Below are 20,739 nucleotides of genomic sequence, written 5' to 3' on the forward strand. Positions count from 1 at the left end.
AGCATGGTCAATTTATAACTGAACAATGTGCTATAACAAGAGCCAATAGCCTTCTGAGAAACATTACAGCTGAAGAGTCTCTATAATGATCTATCTACAATGCCCATAACTCACTGAAAGTCACTAGATATACAAATAAATAGAAAATATGATTCATAGCCATAAAAAGTGAACATCAGTTCGTGGAAACCAAAGTTAAGAAAGTTAAACTTTGGACTTAGCAGATAGAGGCTTTAAAGAAGGTATTATAGGCCGGGCGCGGTGGTTCACGCCTGTAATCCCAGCACTTTGGGAGGCAGAGGCAGGTGGATCACAAGGTCAGGAGATGGAGACCATTCTGGCTAACACGGTGAAACCCCGTCTCTACTAAAAATACAAAAAATTAGCCGGGTGTGGTAGCTGGCACCTGTAGTCCCAGCTACTTGGGAAGCTGAGGCAGGAGAATGGCGTGAACCCGGGAGGCAGAGCTTGCAGTGAGCCAAGATCGAGATCGCGCCACTGCACTCCAGCCTGGGCGACAGAGAGAGAATCTGTCTCAAAAAAAAAAAAAAAGATATTATAAATGTGTTCAATGAAATAAGAGAATGTGCTGAAAGAATCAAAGGAAATAAAATGAGTGAATGGATAAAGAAGTTCAGCAGAGAAAGAAACTATACAAAAGGACTAAATAAGAATTATACTACAAAGTACAATAAACAAAAAAATTTACTGGATGGGCTTAACAGAAGACTGGAGATGACAGAAAAAAAACTCAATGAACTTGAAGACAAGGAAAATTTTCTAATCTGAGAAAATAGGGGAAAATATTGAAGAAAAATAAACAGAGCCATAATGACCTATACAAGAATATCAAGTTACATTATATATATAAGAACTTAAATATATATATTATATATGTAATTGACTTATATATAAGTCAGTTGTGCAAAAGAGAGGAAAGAGACACGTGGCAGAAAATATTGTTAGAAATAATGGGGCCAGGCATGGTAACTCACATCTGTAATCCCAAACACTTTGGGAAGCCAAGGCAGAAGGATTGGTTGAACTCAGTTGGAGATCTACCTGAGTAAGATGGAGAGACTCCATTCATTAAATAAAAAAAAAAAAAAGCTAGGCATGTTGGGGTGCCCCTGTAGTATGAGCTACTTTGGAAGCTGAGGTGGGAAGATCCCTTGAGCCCAGGAGTTTGAGGCTGCAGTGAGGTGCGATGGCACCACTGCACACCAGTCTGGGTGACAGAGCAAGACCCCATCTCTTAAAAAAAGAGTAAGATTAAATAAAACAAATTTGTAAAAGAATTAATGGAAAAGACTTAGAAGAAACTCAGCATAACCCTGAGCAAGATGAATCTAAAGAAAACCATATTTACATTCATCACAATCAACTACTGCAAACCAAAGACAAAGGGAAATTCTCCAAAGTGGCCTGAGAGAGAAAGAAAAGCATACTATGTACAAGACAGACAAAAATGAATGATGGTTTAGTTCACATCAGAAATAGCACGCAGAAGATAATGGAACACCTTTAATATGCTGGAAAAAAAAAAAAAAACCCTGCCATCTATACCTCACGAGCAATATGAGAGAAATGACAATATTTTTACCTAAAGGAATCAGAGAAATGTTGTCCCTAGAAGCTCATCACTGCAAAAAACTGCTAAGGGATGCCTTCTGGGCCGTGGGTGCCAGATTGCAACTCAGATCTACAGGTAGAAATGTAAACCACCAGAAATGGGAATAAGTGGAAACTGAAATGCCATATTTCCTTTCTTCTTATAATTTATAGAAAATATATTCATATCTGGCTCTTAAAAATAGTACCGTAAGGTGAGGTTTACAATGTAAACAAAAGTAAAATATATTTGAGTAAAGAAATGAGGCAGATAAATGAATTATATGTTGTGTAAGGTTGTTACATTTGTGGAGATATAGAATCTGAAGTGAATAGGATAAGGTAATAGTGGAACATGTGAAGGAAGTTTGAATTACGATTTGTAAGTATGAAGAAGTAAAATATTGACTCTAATTAGACTCTGAAAAGTTATATCTTGTTAACTCTAAAATAATCACTAATGCATAGTAAAAGGAGATATAGTTAAGAAGTCAGTAGACTACATAAATTGAAATCTTTTATTTTTTTATAAATCCTGAAAAAAATCTGTTCCTGGAAAAAAGGAATGGAAGGGGATAGGGAGAAGGAAAAACAGAAGACAGAAATGCAAACCAACAAGATGGTGTATTTAAGTATAAACACATCAATAAAGTACATTAAACATAAGTAAACTAAGCATTGAATTTAAAATGACTAATAAAACAATGACATAAATATCATCAGTATTACACTGAGGGAAAGTCACCAAACACACAAAAATTATATACTGCCTAATTCCATTAATATGACACTCTATAAAAGAAATCATTAATTAGTGATAGAAGCCTGATCACTAGTTATCTAGCAAAGGTAGGGTGGCTGGGAAGATAAACTACAGAGGAAAGTGAGAGAATTGTTTGAGGAAATGGAAATGTTCTGTATCTTGAACATTGATCAAGATACATTGATTGTATCTTGATCAAGTACTTACACTGTAGTAGACATTAGTCTAAGATTATTGGCCTATACACATAGTAATGAATGAATTTTATTGCATGTAAATTTTACCTCAATAAAGTTGATTTTTAAAATTATCTATTAAAATATTGATTGCCTAGTGATTAAGATGTAAGACTCTGAAACTCCCTGAGTTCAAATCCTGCTTGTGCTATGTTCTTACTGTATGACATAGAGCAAATTGTTTAACCCCTCTAAGTTTTCTCATCTATAATGTGGGGATAATAATAATAAATACTTCACAGGATTGTTGAGAGGATTAATTCCTCATCTGGAGTAAGTGTTCAAAATATATTTATTGTATTAATATCATTATCATCATTAATATCATTACTGTGTACAGCACATTAAACTGTTGAAAGAGATATCAAATGATGAGATAAAAGCTATCTTCATTTTATATTCCAATAACTATTTTAGAAGAAAAATGAGACGGGTAAAAATCAAACTGAAAAAATAAGATTCTAAATGATAATATAAGACGACAGAATTAGAGTCCAACTCCGAGCAAGTTAGTCAGTACATGATTACATGCTATATTCATTTCCTCTTGCTACTGTAACAAATAAATGATCACCAACTTCATGACCTAAAACAACACAAATTTATTATCTTATTCTTGAATATAGAAATCTACAGAAAGCATTCTGGGCCTAAAATCAAGATGTCATCAGAGCTGGCTTCTTCTGAAGCTCCAGGAGAGAAGCCCTTTCCTCTGTCTTTACTAGCTGCCAGTAGTCCTTGTGGCCCCCTCCTCGATCTTCGAAACCAGCCATGTAACATCTCTTTCTCTCTCATGGCCTTCTTTCCTATATCAAATCTCCCTCTGTTTTATAAAGCTATATGTAATTGCATTTAGGACTCACCCTAATAATCTAGAATAATCTCCCCATTGCAAAATCCTTAAATCCCTTTTGCAGTATCAGGCAACATTCACATGTTCTAGGGAATTAGGACATGGTTACTTTTGGATCAAATGTCAAATGTCATAAGAGCAAAATAGGAAATGAGAGGAGAAGAGAGGGCAAGACACTAGAGTGTTCTGTAAAATTTCAGTTTAAAAAGTTTACGAGTATTTGGTCAAGGAAAAACAAATTTGAGTTGAAAATGACTATGCAAAATAAAATTTTATTGTCATTTTTAGGCGTCTTAAATGTTTATCTACGTTTGAAAGGGCAAACAACAATAGAGAATCCACTGTGGTCTTCAAGTGGGAATAAAGGACAAAGATGGAATGAGGCTCATGTTAATATATACCCAATTACTTCATTTCAGGTAAGAATAGTAATTTTGGCTAATTAATTGCTGTAAATGAGCATAACACTAAAAGTAGATCTTGAGGAAATATTAAAATATGAATATTCAGAAATCCCATGATATAAGCATCACAAAAATTATATGATTAAGTTTTGCTTTAGTTCTAAAAGCTGCTTTATAAATATAAATGCGCTTTTCCTTTATTCTTTAATACTCATCAAGTAATTGGTTTGAATAATAGCTTATCAAAATTTAAATGATTTGCCTGGAAAAAATGTAATCCATTTCTATAAAACCACATGCTTATATTTTACTCCCTGAAAAAAAAATATATATATATATATATATATAAGTTTCTATAATAATGGAACTTGGTAATCAATTCTCAATCTGAATTTTTCTTGATGAAATTTTATGTACTCATAGCAAGAACTTCGCCATATCAGTAATTGATCACTGATTATTAAAATTAAGATGACTTTATTTTTCTTTGTTTCTATATAGAAAGGAACTAAAACTTAAAGAGTTAGCTAAGAGAGTTACCAGTAAAAATATAGAAATTGCAAAGACTGCAACACTGGCCATTATAACTAGAGACAACAGATGATTAAGCTATTTCAATGGAGTTAATACAGTTTTTAATTATTTTAATGTGTATAAACATATATACATATATAAATATATATCTACATATCCAAATATTTTTATATTTTAAAAATATGGTAAAGTATCTTCAAAGTCTATGACATACATCTTCTGCAGCTCTATGCCTTATTTCAAAAGAATTCAAATCTATTTCATGACACTGTATTTATAGCATTGAATGTTTCTTCTACTAGTGTTTTTTTTGGATGCATTTCATGGCATATGTTGTAAGGGTATAGAAAATCGTGCCAATTTTTAATTGGTGGAATGACCTTTTCTTGTAATCTAATCTATAAATTCTAATTGCTTTGGAGATTGCACTTCTAAATCAAACCAGGATGATAAAAATACATAGTCATTCACAATGATAAAGAATCAGAGAGTAAGACTAGCCAATTATCTACAGATATATAAAAGATTTATTCCCATATGATTCTGAAAAATAAAAGAATCATTTTGTTTCTATGAAGAACAATACAGTTGTGAAAATGAATGACAACATATCACCAACCTAAATTAAACTGTGAAGACAGGATTCCAAAGTATTACTGACAGAAGTAACCTTAATATTAAAATGTATATACTGATATTGTCATTAAAAAGCAAAATTTTTTCTAAAGTTGATATTATTCTAGATATACTTTCACTTCCCACATGACTGCCTCTCCAACACAAAATTCCAGCAAAGTTCACAATAAACAAAAATACCAAGATCATAATATACCACACATTTTTTGAAAGTTTCCTCTGATTAAGCATCCTTGTTTTTGTTGTTGTTGTTGTTGTTGTTTTTAAGAACTTTTCAGATATTGTACCATATTCTTGTTTGCATTGTTTCCAGGAATAAATCTGTGGATAGCCTTAAATGTATTCTTCTGTATGTAATGTGACTTTTTTCTCTGGTTGCTTTTAAGATTTTCCTTATCATTCAGTTTTATAAATTGTATTGTGATGTGCTTTGATATATTTTTCTTCCTTCTATATGTGCTTCATGTTCATTAAATTTCTTGAATCTGTGGATTTATAGTTTTCATAAAATTTGAGGTTTTTCTCACTAATGTTTCTTCAGATACTTCTGCTAGTCCTCCTCTCCTTTGAAGATTTCAATCACACATAGATAAAATTGCTTAAAAGTGTCACATAACTCATTAAGACATTTTCATTTTTTTCTATTTATGTTTAATTTGTGATAGTTTTTATTCTGTCTTCACATTCAACAATAGTTTCTTCTGCAATGTCTAATTTACTTTTAGTTTTATTCGGTGTAGTTTTCATCTAAGTCATTGGATTTTTCATCTCTGTAAGTTCAATTTGAATCTTTTTAGAAAATATGTGTATGTCTTTAGTTAATATTTTAAATGTATGAAATCCAGTTATCATAACTATTTTAAATTATCTGCTATTGCCAACATCTATGTAAGTTCTTGGTTGGTTTCAGTTGATTGATTTTTCTTCTCATAATGGATCATTGTTTTCGTTATTTGTTTACAAGTCTGGTACTTTGACTGGGTACCAGACATTGGGACTGTTACCTTGATAGGTGCTGCATATTTTTGTATTCTTATAAATATTCTTGAGCTTTTTCAGGGAAGATAGTTAAGTCACTTCAAAACAGTTTCATTATTTTAGGTGTTGCTTTTAAGATTTGTTAGGCGAGACTAGAGTAATGTTTGATATAGGGCTAATTATTTCTCATGATGGAGGCAAGACTATTCTGAATCCTCCACCAAATGTCCCATGTATTACGAAATTTTTCCATGTGGTGGATGGGAGCAGTCACCATTCCCAGTCCTGTGAAGGCTGGGCACTGTTAACTCAAATTCATCCCTCTGGTTCTTTCCCAAGTATTGGGTAGATTCCTCATTTCATGTCCTGATCAGTATTCTGCTGAATACTCAAGGGGGACTCTCTGCAGTGCTCTGTTTCTCTCTCTCTTTTTCTCTGCCACTGTTTTTCTCTGGTATTCTGCCCTGAACATTCCAGCTTCCTTTGTTTTTTGGAACTCTCATCTCCTCAACTCAGATTTTCTACCAGGTTTCAACTTCCTTTCCTCTACTTGCACCATGGCCTATAAACTTTGTATTGGTCAACAGAATTCACCTTATTTGACTCCCATTTCCCAGGGAACACACGTCTTCATTATCTGATATCTAGTATCCTTAACACTGTGGTTTCATATTCTTGGCCCAGTTATTTGGTTATTTAAAGTAGAAAGATAGCTCTTGTTCCTGTTACTCTATTTTTCTTGGAAACAAATGGAAAAATTTGTATTTGTAAATAGTTTGAATTGATGCATTTTTAAGCTATTTAAATTACCAACGGAAAATAAAGATAGATAAAATCATCTTTTTATTTTGATCTATGCTCTTTCATTTCCCAACATATTTCTAGGTCTATTGGCTAAGGACTCTATTTCATTAATCTTGATTGTTCAAGGAAACATGAAACACAACTAAATAATCCCATGCCGCTTTTGTTGTTTTTGTCTTATTTCATTTTAGAGAAGATTTGTTTTGAATTTTTTATACAAAGTATTTTTTTTACCCAAAAATCTTTTATAACTTGTCAAGCTTCTCAAAAATACTTTTTTTGGTGTGTAACATCTTCTAGGAACTCCTGATAACAACAATGATACCAATATATTACCATATAAATTAAGTTGTAAGAAGCTTTAATATTACTCAAATGTAACTTTCTGGCATTTGAGGATGTATTTACTTCAAGTGGAAGGCAAAACTTTTACCTCTTGAAATTTTAAATGGAATATAAGTGACTTTGAGTCTCTTTCACTAACATTTATGCTGTTTTATTTGTTTTGAGTTGCATGACTTTAAATTAATTTGATCCATAAATCCTTTACAAAATTACTTGGACAGTCCTTTGTTTGAGTGGGTCCAATTAGTTTGCATAGTTGAAAATACAATTATTGTTTAGTACTTTTCAAGACAAGTAGAAGTTTTATTCTATTGAAATTTATGTTGGGTTCATTTACTAGAATTAACTTAGCATGATCAGTGCTTGGGATGAAAATATATTTTGCTACATTTGGAAAAATTAGGGCAACAATTCCAAAGAAACAAAATGGATATATTCTTATAATGTCAATTAATTTTACATCCCATACCAAGGAAAATATTTAACCATCCCCTTTTAATGTTTTACTTCTTTCATAGTACATTCCAAATGTTTTCCAGGGGTAAAGTATATAAATAGATTATAAAACACAAAATGCTCCTTACATTTTCTTAGTTTAAGTGAAAGGGATTCTGGAAATCTCCTGCTCTTACTTATTCATTTCAAGACTTAGAAATAGGTTTTGACATAATTTTTGAGAAAATAAAGGTAGAAATGCTTAACACTGTAACAGGGACTGGAAAAGAGACTATACTGCTCTCCTTACATCATTCTGCCCTATGTTCCAACTAAGAATAAAAATAAGCTAGAAAATATTGTCCTCATTAGCAGACATTACATGCTCATGTAGCATATCTGGCATTCTAAGCCACATTACAGGGCAATTATATGGACACAATGGTGACTCCTGACTTAACCATTAAAAACATTTACCAATTGCAGCTCACAACTTGATGAATTTCTTTGTCTTTCCCAACAGTCGACTTTCATGTTATTATTTAACATTAGAAATTCTGACAGCTAATTGACATTTGTCCCACAAGTTGAACTGGCAGAGCACTGTGAAGTTAAACTCACCGTTCTGATTTGAGATGGTTTCCCCAGGGAAAAAGCCAAGGCTACCCACTAGGTCTATTATGTTGTCTCTCTTCAAATTTGTTTTGTAATGGTTGAGGATAGTTCAATTATTTGCTAAACCAGTAATAAAATAAAGATAATATTATTAATGCTAATGGTTATTTTAAAATATATTTATATCCTGAAGTTTTTCAAAGTGATATGTACTGTCGGTTTTCAAACTGCAGTCTTAGGATTTTGCATTTGCCTTAGCAGTAATGATTAGAAATGATTTGCCTTTTGTCAGGAAGAAACTGTGTTATAAATATTTGCAAAAGTCACCATTAAAAATGAAGGCAAATCATCAGAAGTGCATTGTATTATTTAATTCCCCCATCTACTTTTACTCATTAGTGATTCATGTAGCTCTTCTTTTCTTGCTGAGAAATTACATTTGAACACACACTTTCATAGCATCATCTATATTTTTATTTTGACATCTATATTTATATGCTTTGAAGCATTATAATGTGTGTAAGAAACTGTCAATTGATGAATTGAAACAATTTTGTGAGGTATAATTCTAATACAGAAATCCACATTAATTTTAAAATTCCCATTTGAATTTACTTACTAAAAGTTAATTTTCTGATTATGCAGTATTTTTTATATGTTAAGTTTGCTGAGTTGCATGAACACACTGTGAAAACATTTCAATTTTAAACTCGTCATTTCAATTAAGGGAAATAATTTTAAATAACATTGCTATTGTGTGAGAGGAATGGGTTTTGCATAATTTTATCCCTCTTTTAGGAGACCTAAACCTTAACATTTTCTCCATGGGTACCTAGATGCTGTTAATTCCTTCTTCAAGTCAGTTAAACCAAATGCATTTCAGAAGTACTGAAGAGGAAATGAAAATGGTTTTATCTCTGTAATGTAATAGTAGTCAAAATAATGATGGAAAGTCATAAAAATATGACAATTTAACTTTTTAAACTAGAGTCTTAATTCTCAAAATAAATATAATTAATATTTTTTGTTGTTGTGTAAAGATCACATCTTCTATGGCTAAACACATCATATTTTAATGGACTTATAATTTCTCATCTTTATATTCCAGAAAATGCCAAGCAAAGATTTATTTTTACAAATGCTTAAAAGTTTGGCTAAGGCACATCATTTAAATTTAATATCTACACTTTATATTTGTCTAATCTAACTCACACAAAAACAATGTCAAGGTAAACATGCTCTCTCTAGATCTTAGTCTAGGAGTCATTTATGAATCTGTTTGAATCTAAAAAATTTAATTACAATAATTCAGAAATTAATTGTAGTCAAGAGCTCAGAGCATAAATAAAACAATGCAATAAATATTTCTTTGTGGCCGGGCGCGGTGGCTCAAGCCTGTAATCCCAGCACTTTGGGAGGCCGAGACGGGCGGATCACAAGGTCAGGAATCAAGACCATCCTGGCTAACACGGTGAAACCCCGTCTCTACTAAAAAATACAAAAAAAAAAACTAGCCGGGCGAGGTGGCGGGCGCCTGTAGTCCCAGCTACTCGGAAGGCTGAGGCAGGAGAACAGCGTAAACCCGGGGAGGCGGAGCTTGCAGTGAGCTGAGATCCGGCCACGGCATTCCAGCCTGGGCGCCAGAGCGAGACTCCGTCTCAAAAAAAAAAAAAATTTCTTTGTGAAATTCAACCAGTTAAAAACTAATCTATATTTTCCTAATAGCACAACTGTGGAAATCAAAAGGAAACAAACATGCTACACAGGACCTTTTTCTTTCTGTTCAAAAAGGACCCTGTGGAAGACTGCAAGTATTTCTCTGGCCTATTAAAATAGATTCATCATCACAAGATTACAAATAAATATTAAAAATATAAATTATGACTGTACTAAGAGTTTTATTCCTAGAAATTATTTTAATCATTCCAATAAATAACCACTAATTAGATTTATTTACACACAATGTCTAAAATTCCTGCTATACTTAAAGAAATTACGTTGCTTTATCAGTGACAAAATGTAATATCAATAATTGTAAATGTAAATGTAAATAATATATTTGCAAATCAGCCTACTTTTTTTTACTGTACCACTTCATTCGTTCGGTATCACCAAGGGATGAAATATTCACATAAGGTAATGTTGTAGGTATACGAAGCCCTGTGGACACATGACGCTTTGATTTTTGTTGATTTCTACTTTTGCTCTTCAGCAGAACACAAACTTATAGTCAACATATTGCCAGTAGGTAGGTGGCACACATATTAAATTACATTAGTCAATCTGCTTCCTGATGTTTACTACAGATGGTTTCTGACACATTCTCTCAATCTGACTACAAAAGGGTCTGTCTTTCGCAATTTCACTGCTCTTGGACTTTTTTTTTTTTTTAGCACAAGCCTAGGTCCAACCTTTTGATTTTGATCAAGCTACACAGGGAGGCAGGAAGACAGGATGAAAAAGCAAAGTAACAGAAAAAGGAGAATTGTTTAATCCTTTAAAGGCAGTAGCAGAAGCAGCATTGAAATGCTTTGAGTAATGGCACGATCATTGTAATTAAACTATGACTTTCCCAGGACAGCAGCTTTGAAAAATTCAGAAGTGACTTTGATGACATGTATGTTTTAGTTTTGATTTTTAAAGAAATCTCACCATTTTATATGACTCCTACCTGGAATTAACAAGAACTTACTAAGTAAAAGCAATTATGTACTTTGAATAAGAAAAAGCGTACGTATTTTCTTCAAACTTTTTACCTTTACATAGCTAAGATGGGAAATCCATGTACTGCCATTTTGTTTTGGCTTCAGTGATACAGACACAGGGATGTTTTTCAAACATCCTTCCTAATAAAAGGATTTTGACTTCAGCTTCATCTGTGTAAATTTCAAGTGCGAGCAGGTGCAGAGCATTTTAACCCACCTTTATTAGACTCTTCACCACATCTCACTTGCTCACATAAAGCACATGGGAATGCAAACCCCTTATCTTTGCTATGGCTACATTGTAAAACCTGTATTGCACTCTACAAACAGTATTTAATGGTAACTATTGATTTACTCTAACATTGACTCTCTATCAGGTAAGGGACACATATCAAAGAGGGAAAATATACCCCAAGACTTAAAAACCCACCTTTTGGAAAAATGGAAATATTTTCTCACAGGTAGTTTGCTCATAGGGGCACTTTATAGACCTTAAACAACAATGTGCTTGAAATGTAGTCACCTCAGCCTTGTTCATAATAGGAGATAATAGTTCTAATGTCTAACAATGACTATAGGGTACTGTTTAAATAAATTATATCCATAATGTGGACTATCCTGCACCTTAAAATGACTTCCCTTTCTCCATATTCAATTCTCTCAAATGTTTATACTTTTCATTTTTTTTCTAAATTCTTTCTCATAGACCTTTCAAATAAAGGACTGTTTAAAAGTCTTCTGAGACTTTTTAAAGCCACTTCCCAGTTACCTTTCCAGACACCATCCTATCTCAAATGGAAGTCATCAATTCCAAGCAGCCACAATAATACTTCTATCTGAGGACTGAGAATTTGCTAAGCTGCTAACTTGGTTATAGTATTTTATGTAATACACTTGTGCTGAAGTTTTCTGATGAACCATGGTAGCTACAAAACCTTTTATCATTCGAAGGAACAAGCGTAATACATAAAACAGTAGAACCAAGCTAGCAGCTGCCATTTTGTTTTGCCTTCAGTGAAACAGACCATTTTAAATGCTTTTCAAAGAGATGGCTTTGGAGAATCTTTAAGAACATGCTTATCTTAACATAGACAAGCAGGAAACTCCATATTTATCATATTTATATATCAGTAAGAACTCACATTTTTCTCTGCTATCAAATCATGAAAATTATTCTTTGTTTATGAACTACATTTAAGTGAAGCACAGGGTCTCAACACAAAAGTTGACAACTGATTCCCTCTGCTTACTACCTGGAGATTCCCTTTGATAAAATTATGAGCGCATATCAAAGACCATTGGATCAATTTCTCAAAAATAGCCTAAGTTCTCTCAAAATCATCGTAATTAAGCTATGGCTCTCCCAGGACAGCAGCTTTGAAAAGTTCAGAAATGACTCTGATTTGCCTTTGAGGAGATGTTTTCAAACAAAAACAAAAACAAAAACTTTGACATTGATAAAAATAAACATTGCCAAATCTGTTGTGATGACATAAGTCTAGGAATGTTATTAATAATGCACATTACCAGATTGATGTTAGAAACAGCTTTTTATAAAATTATTCTTTGGAATGACCAAAGTAGATATTTTCTTTTAACATGTAAATATTTTTCTAGAACTACACACCCACCACTAAATGCATGAATTGCCTTACAGTATCAAAAAGATTAAAAAGTTTTCCTGAAAGCAAGGAATAATTTGGGAGTCATAAAGAAAATTCTAAGAGTATTGTTTCTATAAAAATAAAAAATATATATAAATTTGCTAATTGTGCTTCTATTGTCATTGTATTGAGTATTTAATAATAAAGGATTCTGATTGTACTCATTTATTCTTTCAATATTCATGCACTGAGCCTCAGTGACCACCATTGTTACAGCCACCATAAATTCAAAGGTATACCATGAGATATTCAACATAAATAGACTGATAAATATCTTCAAGTTTAAAAAATGGAATATCAGCAGTGAAATCATGGAGGTAAATTATAAAGTCAATATGGGAATATGACGAACATATTCAGTCTGTTTCTGAGAAATCAATGTCAGACATAGAAAAACTTTGGTCTGGGCTTCAATATCCATATTACTGTTGTAAAGAATCCAGAATTGATTCATTCTTTAAAGTATTTCTAGAAAACTAATGTTATGAGTTATGTTCAGATAAAACCAGAAAATATCTGTCAGAGAAAGACTTTTCAAATAAAACATTGTTTTCTTATCCTTAAAAATTAAAAGAGGATGTGTAGTCATTTTTTTTTATTGTATTATTTGATTAAATTTAGTTTTGCTTTAAAATTGACACAGAGCTTTTGATGAGAAAAACTAATATAATGCAAGGAAGATTAAATTACCCGTTTTGGGATGAAAGTTTATGTTTTCTGCACGTTTTAATTCTGAAAGTCATCAAATCTAAAAGATGCCAGGATTACTGACAAGTTTACTTTTGTCTCCTTGATTTCTCAAAAGAAATTGATCTGCAAATCAAAGCTCCACATTTAGGTTTGTTTCATTCATATTTGTAGCTCATTTTTGAAGGTATCCGAGGTCCTGGAATAGAAGGTGACATTGCTATTGATGATGTATCAATTGCCGAAGGAGAATGTGCAAAACAAGACCTAGCAACTAAGAGTAAGTATCTTTGCTTGAGATTGGTTTGTTGTAATGTTAAAGTAACATTACTATTAAATTAACATTTAATTTAATTAATTTTAAAAAGTTATTTTTAGTTGGTTTATTTAAAAATTCTTATATCTAATACGCTAAAGTTTCTTCAGTTATTTTTAAAGTATTAAATTCAATTGCAGACATATTTGGCCTAAGGTAAAATAGAAGTGAGATTTTGATTTAGATCTGTGTAAGGCAAGTACACTTTTATTTTTAAGATTTTAAAACACTTTATTTGACATTATTTGTTTTAGACGATTTTAAAACTTTTATTAAAATATTTGATGAACCTGTATACGTAGCACATACTTATAATGTAAATTGTATTAGTCCATCTTCATACTGCTATAAAGAACTGCCCAAGACTGGGCAATTTATAAAGGAAAGAGATTTAATTGACTCACAGTTCGGCAAGGCTGGTCAACGCCTAAAGAAACTCACAATCATGGCGGAAGGTGAAGGGGAAGCAAACTACCTTCTTCACAAGGCGGCAAGGAGAATTGCTGAGAGAAGGGGGAAGTGCCCCTTATAAAATCATCAGATTGGCCGGGCGCGGTGGCTCACCCCTGTAATCCCAGCACTTTGGGAGGCCGAGGTGGGCGGATCACGAGGTCAGGAGATGGCGACCATCCTGGCTAACACGGTGAAACCCTGTCTCTATTAAAAAATACAAGGAAAAAAATTAGCCAGGCGTGGTGCCCTGTAGTCCCAGCTACTCGGGAGTCTGAGGCATGAGAATGGCGTGAACCCGGGAGGCGGAGCTTGCAGTCAGCTGAAATCACATCACTGCACTGCAGCCTGGGCGACAGAGCAAGATTCCGTCTCAAAATACATAAATAAATAATAATAATAATAATAGTAATAATAAAATCATCAGATCTAGTGAAAACTTACTTTCATGAGAACAGTATGGAGGAACCGCCCCCATCATTCAATTACCTCCACCTGGTCTCTCCCTTGAAACGTGGGGATTATGGGGATTATATTTCAAGATGAGATTTGTGTGAGGACACAAGCCTTACTATGTCAGCATAGATGTTTTTATGCCTCCAGTTTGTGAATATAGTGAATATATTTCCTGACTTAGCCAATTTTTTTTTTTTTTTTTGAGATGGAGTTTTGCTGTCATTGCCCAGGCTGGAGTGCAACTGTGCAATCTCTGCTCACTCTGCAATCTCCGCCTCTCGGGTTCAAGTGATTTTCTTCCCTCAGCCTCCTGAGTAGCTGGGATTACAGGCGCGCGGCACTACGCCCTGCTAATTTTTTGTATTTTTAGTAGAGACGGGATTTCACCACGTTGGCCAGGCTGGTCTTGAACTCCCAACCTCAGGTGATCCACCTGCCTCGGCCTCCCAAACTGCTGGGATTACAGGCGTGAGCCACCGCTCCTGGCCTTTTGCCAGCCATTTTAACAGATTCAGCATTGTAAAGAGCCCAAATACATATATTAAGTAATGAAGTAGCCCTAATATGGTCTAATCTCCTATCTGCACCAAAAGCTTGTTTAGTAATTTGATTTTCACTGTATACCCTCTTTTGAATATGACAGTTTAATGATATCTTTAATTTTATTTTTTCATCACAGGTCCATTTTATAATAGAAGAGATATAAATAAAACATGATAAATAATGCACAAAGATTTAGAATTATGTGTTTAGCTGCTTCTTAAAATCCTCATCTCTGTATTTCACATTTGAAGCTATGAAATCTATAAAATCATTCCTGTTAAAAATGACTGCAATTGAAGGATTATCTTAGACTCATCTGGAATCTTTTATTTTGTGGTCATATATAGAGAAAGTAATCAAACTAAATTTACACAAATTGCTCATCAATTATTTAGCACATACAAAAGCATGAAAATCTATCTTGTGTAAGTCTAGAGCAAATCAGAGTCTTTGTTAATTTTCTATATTTGGTGAGAAACTATATCAGTCTAGATGTTCAAAGTTAAATGTGTACAATTGTCCACTGATTACTCATATGAACTGAATTGACTCAATTCTGAAGTATTATCAGAAGACAAAAACTAAGATTTTTATATAACAATGAGCCATTTTGCTCATAGTATCTTGTCATAAACTTAGTATTTCAAATAAGATATTTAGTAAAAATTTATCCTTGTGTCTGTCTAGTTCTGCTTTAGAAAACCAGTGGCTATACTCAAAAGAACAGTTTTTCTAATGCACAGGAAAACATGTATTCTCCTCAAAGGATAATAGTATTTCTTTTGAATTTCATAGTATGACTGCGTGGCAGTAACATTTTATTAATTAAAGGCAGTTACAACTATATACAGAAATTTTACATTTTCATAATATAAGCACAAATCTTATAAATAAATTCAATAAGTTGAATTAAACTTTTCAAAGGAGGAAAGCAAAGGAAATTATTTACTCCCTAGTGCAGAAAGAAAGCATCACTGATAAAAGTAGCCACAGTTAAATGCCTGTGAAAGCCCACAGGGACTTCATTACTGTACAAGTTCTATTACAATAGAACATTTTTATAATTAGTTTTTTTCCTCTTAAACTAGCAAGTCCAAGAAATGTGTGGCAGTTTTAAATATGAAAATACCCCTTATATGTATTGGGGATATTTTTATTTAAACTCTTTATAAATTAGGGGAAATAAATAATCTTAATTGAACAAAAATAATCTATTTGGTATCAGAAAGTTTACTGTTACATTTGTGTCATTTAATTACCATTTATTAAGTTCATTTTGATGACTAGGATTTGATTGATTGATGATTATTAAATGAATATTATATTCTAAGTACAGACCAACCTGAAGGCTGAAAGCCTCTTCCTGATTCCTCAGGCTGCCAATTATTTCCGGGCGATAAATGGAACTATGGTCCACACCATCCAGATATAAGATTGTATTTCTCCATTGTCAAACTCAACTCTACCCTAGATACAAGTCATTTTGTAACTTTAGCTAGGTTAATGAATTATACCTGTGTTATCCCTCCTCAGTGAGGCATGCACTCTAAGAGGCAACACCTGGACACCAGGTTTTAATAGAAATCCCAATTAAGTAGAACTTTCCAGGCTGATTGGTGGAAGGGATTTTTTAGTTAGAATGGACTTCATCATGCCTCTAAAAGTTAAAGAGAAAATGATTTGTATAATTTATAGATAATGGACTGATCTAAACATGGATAATCTACTAGTTGCAATAGTTAATTTCGGTACACATAATCATCTCTTTCTAGTTTTCATTAAGATATTCTTTCAGTCTTCAAGCTTATCCACTTCTGGAAGCCTGAAAAACAAAAATCTACTTTGTGAAGATTTCTGATAATTTTCTCCATGTTCCTGCTTTCCTAGGGCTAACAGAACTCTCTAAGATTGAGCTCAACCACAAACCTCTGTGAATATCTCATGAACAAGTTTTCATAGCATATTATATCAATTTAAAATCTGTAAATCTTTTTATCAAGTGCCTTACCATACATTCATTTTCCTTTTCACTTCCCTTAGCAATAAAGCTGATAAACAAAACAAAATAGAAATAAATAGCTTCCCTATACTTGTTTTATTATTCACCCAGGTTGTGTTAGTAGCTACGTGAAATGCTTATTCTTCTTTTTTTTGTTTGCATTTATTTTCCTTATCTTTAGATTCCGTTGATGGTGCTGTTGGGATTTTGGTTCATATATGGCTTTTTCCCATTATCGTCCTCATCTCTATCTTGAGTCCTCGAAGGTGACCTTATCCTGGCAGAGGCTATAAAAGATTCACCAGGCACTGGCATGAAGAAAGAGTCTTTGTAAATGGACATCGAACAAACAAACTACCAAAGATTCCTCCACTGACTACTGACTCAAAAACAAAATAATAAAAACAAATTTTTTTAAGCACTGGGGATAAAAAGACATCATGGAAGTATAACTTATTCCAAACTAAACATAAAAGATATTCTTGACCTGAGTAGAGAAGAGACCTTCAGGTGCTTTTGTGGCTAAAAAGATTACAGCGTCATCTGGTTGAACTCTGGAAAAAAAAAAAAAAAAAAAAAAAAAAAAAAAAAAAAGAGCTATAGAAATCCTTGTCAAAGCACAAAGTCATGGCTGGTTTTGTTTCAAATGAATAGTTTGCTTGTTACCATGGAAACCTAATGGCCTGCCAACAAAAACCTCACTGTAAACAGGGTATGTGAAGAGCTGGCATTTATTTTCCTTTCGAGAAGGTTTTCATAGAGAATTAAATAAACGTAGGCCCTTTTACCTTTGGCTGTTACCCTTCCTTGAAAATAACCTGAACTCAGAATTATTTAAAGCATTCATGTTTCTCCCCACCTTATCCCCATCCCACATTTATTATTATTATTTTTCTCCCATGGCTAAGCTAGATAACTGTATGCTGTCTCTTTTTGCATGCACTACTATCCAGGATGGTAAACCTGGGCTTACATATTACACAGGCTTATCGGAGTTTGCTTGCGGCCACTTGAACACCCAAACTACGTCATCTGTTCCAATGAAGAAACCAAACCACCATCTTTTATAAATTGCCATGGAAACCAAGTGCCTTCAATGAAACAAGCCTGAATAATTTTCAACTCAGAAGCTTGCACTGCTAAGAGTGGTTTGTGTAAAACTATTTTATAAACAAACTACAGAGCCTAAATGTGCAAATTACAGGCAAGACAACAAAGCCGCTTCTGAAGAAGAAAGGACCGAAGCTGCTGCGTAAGCCCATGCAGACAAGATATTTGTTGTTTAACCTCCTAGACAGCCATGGCCTTTCGGCTTATTGTCCATTAGAAAATTACTTCCATTGAGACCAGACATGGAGCAACACTGTTTTTCTTCCAGGTTATTAAATGGGTCAACCAGAGCAAAAGGTTATTAAGAATACTTAGTGCAGAAGGTGGTAGAACACAAAAGTGATTTTTTTTACTCTAACCTCCATTTGAAATGAAATTGGCCCTAGCTTTAGAGGGAACAAGAAAATGTTTGGGATTGCAGTGCATACTAACTCTACAGTGGAACTGGGCCTGAAAAATCTGGCTTTATTCTAAACTCTGAGGGTAATATGCCTCTGCCCTTTAGTCAGACTCTGTGCAAATTGTGAAATATTATTTTATTATTATACCAAGATTAAAAAACACTTTTACAAAAAAACAAAAACCTGTAAAAATGATTTTGAGCTACCTGAGGACAAATCATATCTTTAACCAGCCAGTTTTCCAATGCATTGTAAATTTCACTTAAACCTGTTGGTTATGAAAATTTGAAGATCCTTTTCCTTAAATTATCTCAGCTTTTAACTTCATTTAAAAAGACTTTTGTCTAAGAAGAATATTATTATTTTATGTTCTCTCAACACCCCAGGATTAAAAAAAACCTGCTTATGCAAGTAATTGGAATATAAGTATTAAATTATAACATTTGCGAGTATTAATATAAAAAGCACAACAAAATGTAGTGGAAAACGACAAAGCTTGATTTTTTAAAACAATTCTGTAGAAATGTTTGTGCAAATTCAGTAATTCAACTTAAAATATAATTTTACAGCTTATGTTCAATAAAGCCTCTTTCCAGGTAAGGTATGACAAGCAGTATGTGTGTTTGTTGAGAAATATTCACTTATCACTAAAATGAAATTAGTTATACAATTTATTGGTTACCATGGGATAAATCTTCAGTGTTCCACACACCTTAATGTCTGCAGAAAGAAATTTTAATAAGAACTCCCTAATGCACTCTCCTATATTTGTAATACATGCAAAAAGCAGTTAAACCTTTGAAGGTTAAATATGAAATATATATGAACCTGGAATTTAATGTCTATTTTCAGTCAGTTCAAAAGGGGACCAGTTTGAATATTTAGGTAATGATGGAATTGATCTGAACCAAGCCCTTTAAATTAAACATAATAAACAAATGAGTTTCATAACTTATTTGAATGAATTAGGCATATTAAAATTTTTTCAGAGTTTCACAGTAACCTAAACACTTTATCAGACCAAAGAGATTCAAGTACACGATATCTGGGGCATTTCTTTTACTTTTTACAAAATTTCTCTTCATCTTGACTTCCATTTTGTGGCAACTAGCCCCTTTTCTCCACTATCTCTTATCAGTAGATTACCCTTTTTAATTGATTTTCTGTACTCTCGTTCATGATAGTAGCAATGAAAATGTTTGAGATCTAAAAGGAGACTCAACTCATTGCCTCTCCCTCCCTTGATCTTTAAATTGATTTGAGTGAGGCTTTTGCAAAAAAATAAGAATTAAATAAAACAAGACTATTTTCAGAATATTTGAATATACATGTGTCCTTTTCCAGTAAACAATCAAATGTCCTATTATCCTAAGCAATCCTGCACAAAGAAACTACTGTAAGAAAAAGTTTCAATCCTACTACTAAGCATTTACAAAATACTAAAATCTTTCCTACCGTCTCAAACAGTAAGAATACACAATGCTTCAGAAGTTGATGAGAACTGGCTGGTACTTCACAAATTAATTTTGATTAAATTTTTTAAAAATTGCAGATGAATGTGAAGAACAAAGGGGCAATCAGAAGAAGTGCAAAGCAATCAGGCTTATTGAGATGGTAATAAAATGTATATCTCAAATGGGTTCTGGATCATTCACGTAAACCAACAAACAATTTGAATCAACATTTTTCACTACAGATCAAATGTTCAGTTGCTTTAATTGAAAGTACATGGATAAAATGCAGAAATTTTAAAAGACTGGAACAAGTGAAATGTAAATTTTGTTAAGTAACCTCTTCTTTAATGTTAGTAAAAATAATGAAACTTTTAAAACACCCATTTAGCAACTGCCTTCCTTTTCCTAATACTTTTTGTATTTATTATGAACTGGACTCACCAACATATTTTTCCTTTTCCATTTTGATAACATATTTAAAGTGTAATTGATGCCAATATTTTTTGTTCTTTTATAGAGAGGCACCAGGCAATGGAGTTTTTAATGTTCTGGAAGAAAGAATATACCATGTAATCTCTTATTGCCAGTAATTGATCCCAATTTTAATTTGGAGTATTATTCTATTTCATGAGTTCAAGAATGCTTGTCTCTCTCCATATTAACATCTCTGCAATTGGGCCCATTTTAACTGCAATTGGCAGCATTTCTTTGTAGTGATATGTGAAATGCATCATATATAT

The 20,739-nt window shown here is 33.0% G+C and overlaps 1 protein-coding gene across 1 annotated transcript in view; it reads left to right on the forward strand.

Moving 5' to 3' along the window:
* MDGA2 (MAM domain containing glycosylphosphatidylinositol anchor 2) overlaps positions 1–19,827 on the forward strand; it is a 916,950-nt gene extending 897,123 nt beyond the window's left edge. The window contains exons 15-17 of the mRNA XM_011989775.1: positions 3,752–3,882; positions 13,445–13,550; positions 17,216–19,827. Coding sequence (XP_011845165.1) covers positions 3,752–3,882; positions 13,445–13,550; positions 17,216–17,304 — 326 coding nt within the window. The 3' untranslated portion in view covers positions 17,305–19,827. The remainder of the gene's footprint in view (positions 1–3,751; positions 3,883–13,444; positions 13,551–17,215) is intronic.
* The last annotated feature ends 912 nt before the right edge of the window (positions 19,828–20,739 follow it).

Source organism: Mandrillus leucophaeus, unplaced genomic scaffold (assembly GCF_000951045.1).
Source record: "Mandrillus leucophaeus isolate KB7577 unplaced genomic scaffold, Mleu.le_1.0 Scaffold362, whole genome shotgun sequence".
Taxonomy (NCBI): domain Eukaryota; kingdom Metazoa; phylum Chordata; class Mammalia; order Primates; family Cercopithecidae; genus Mandrillus; species Mandrillus leucophaeus.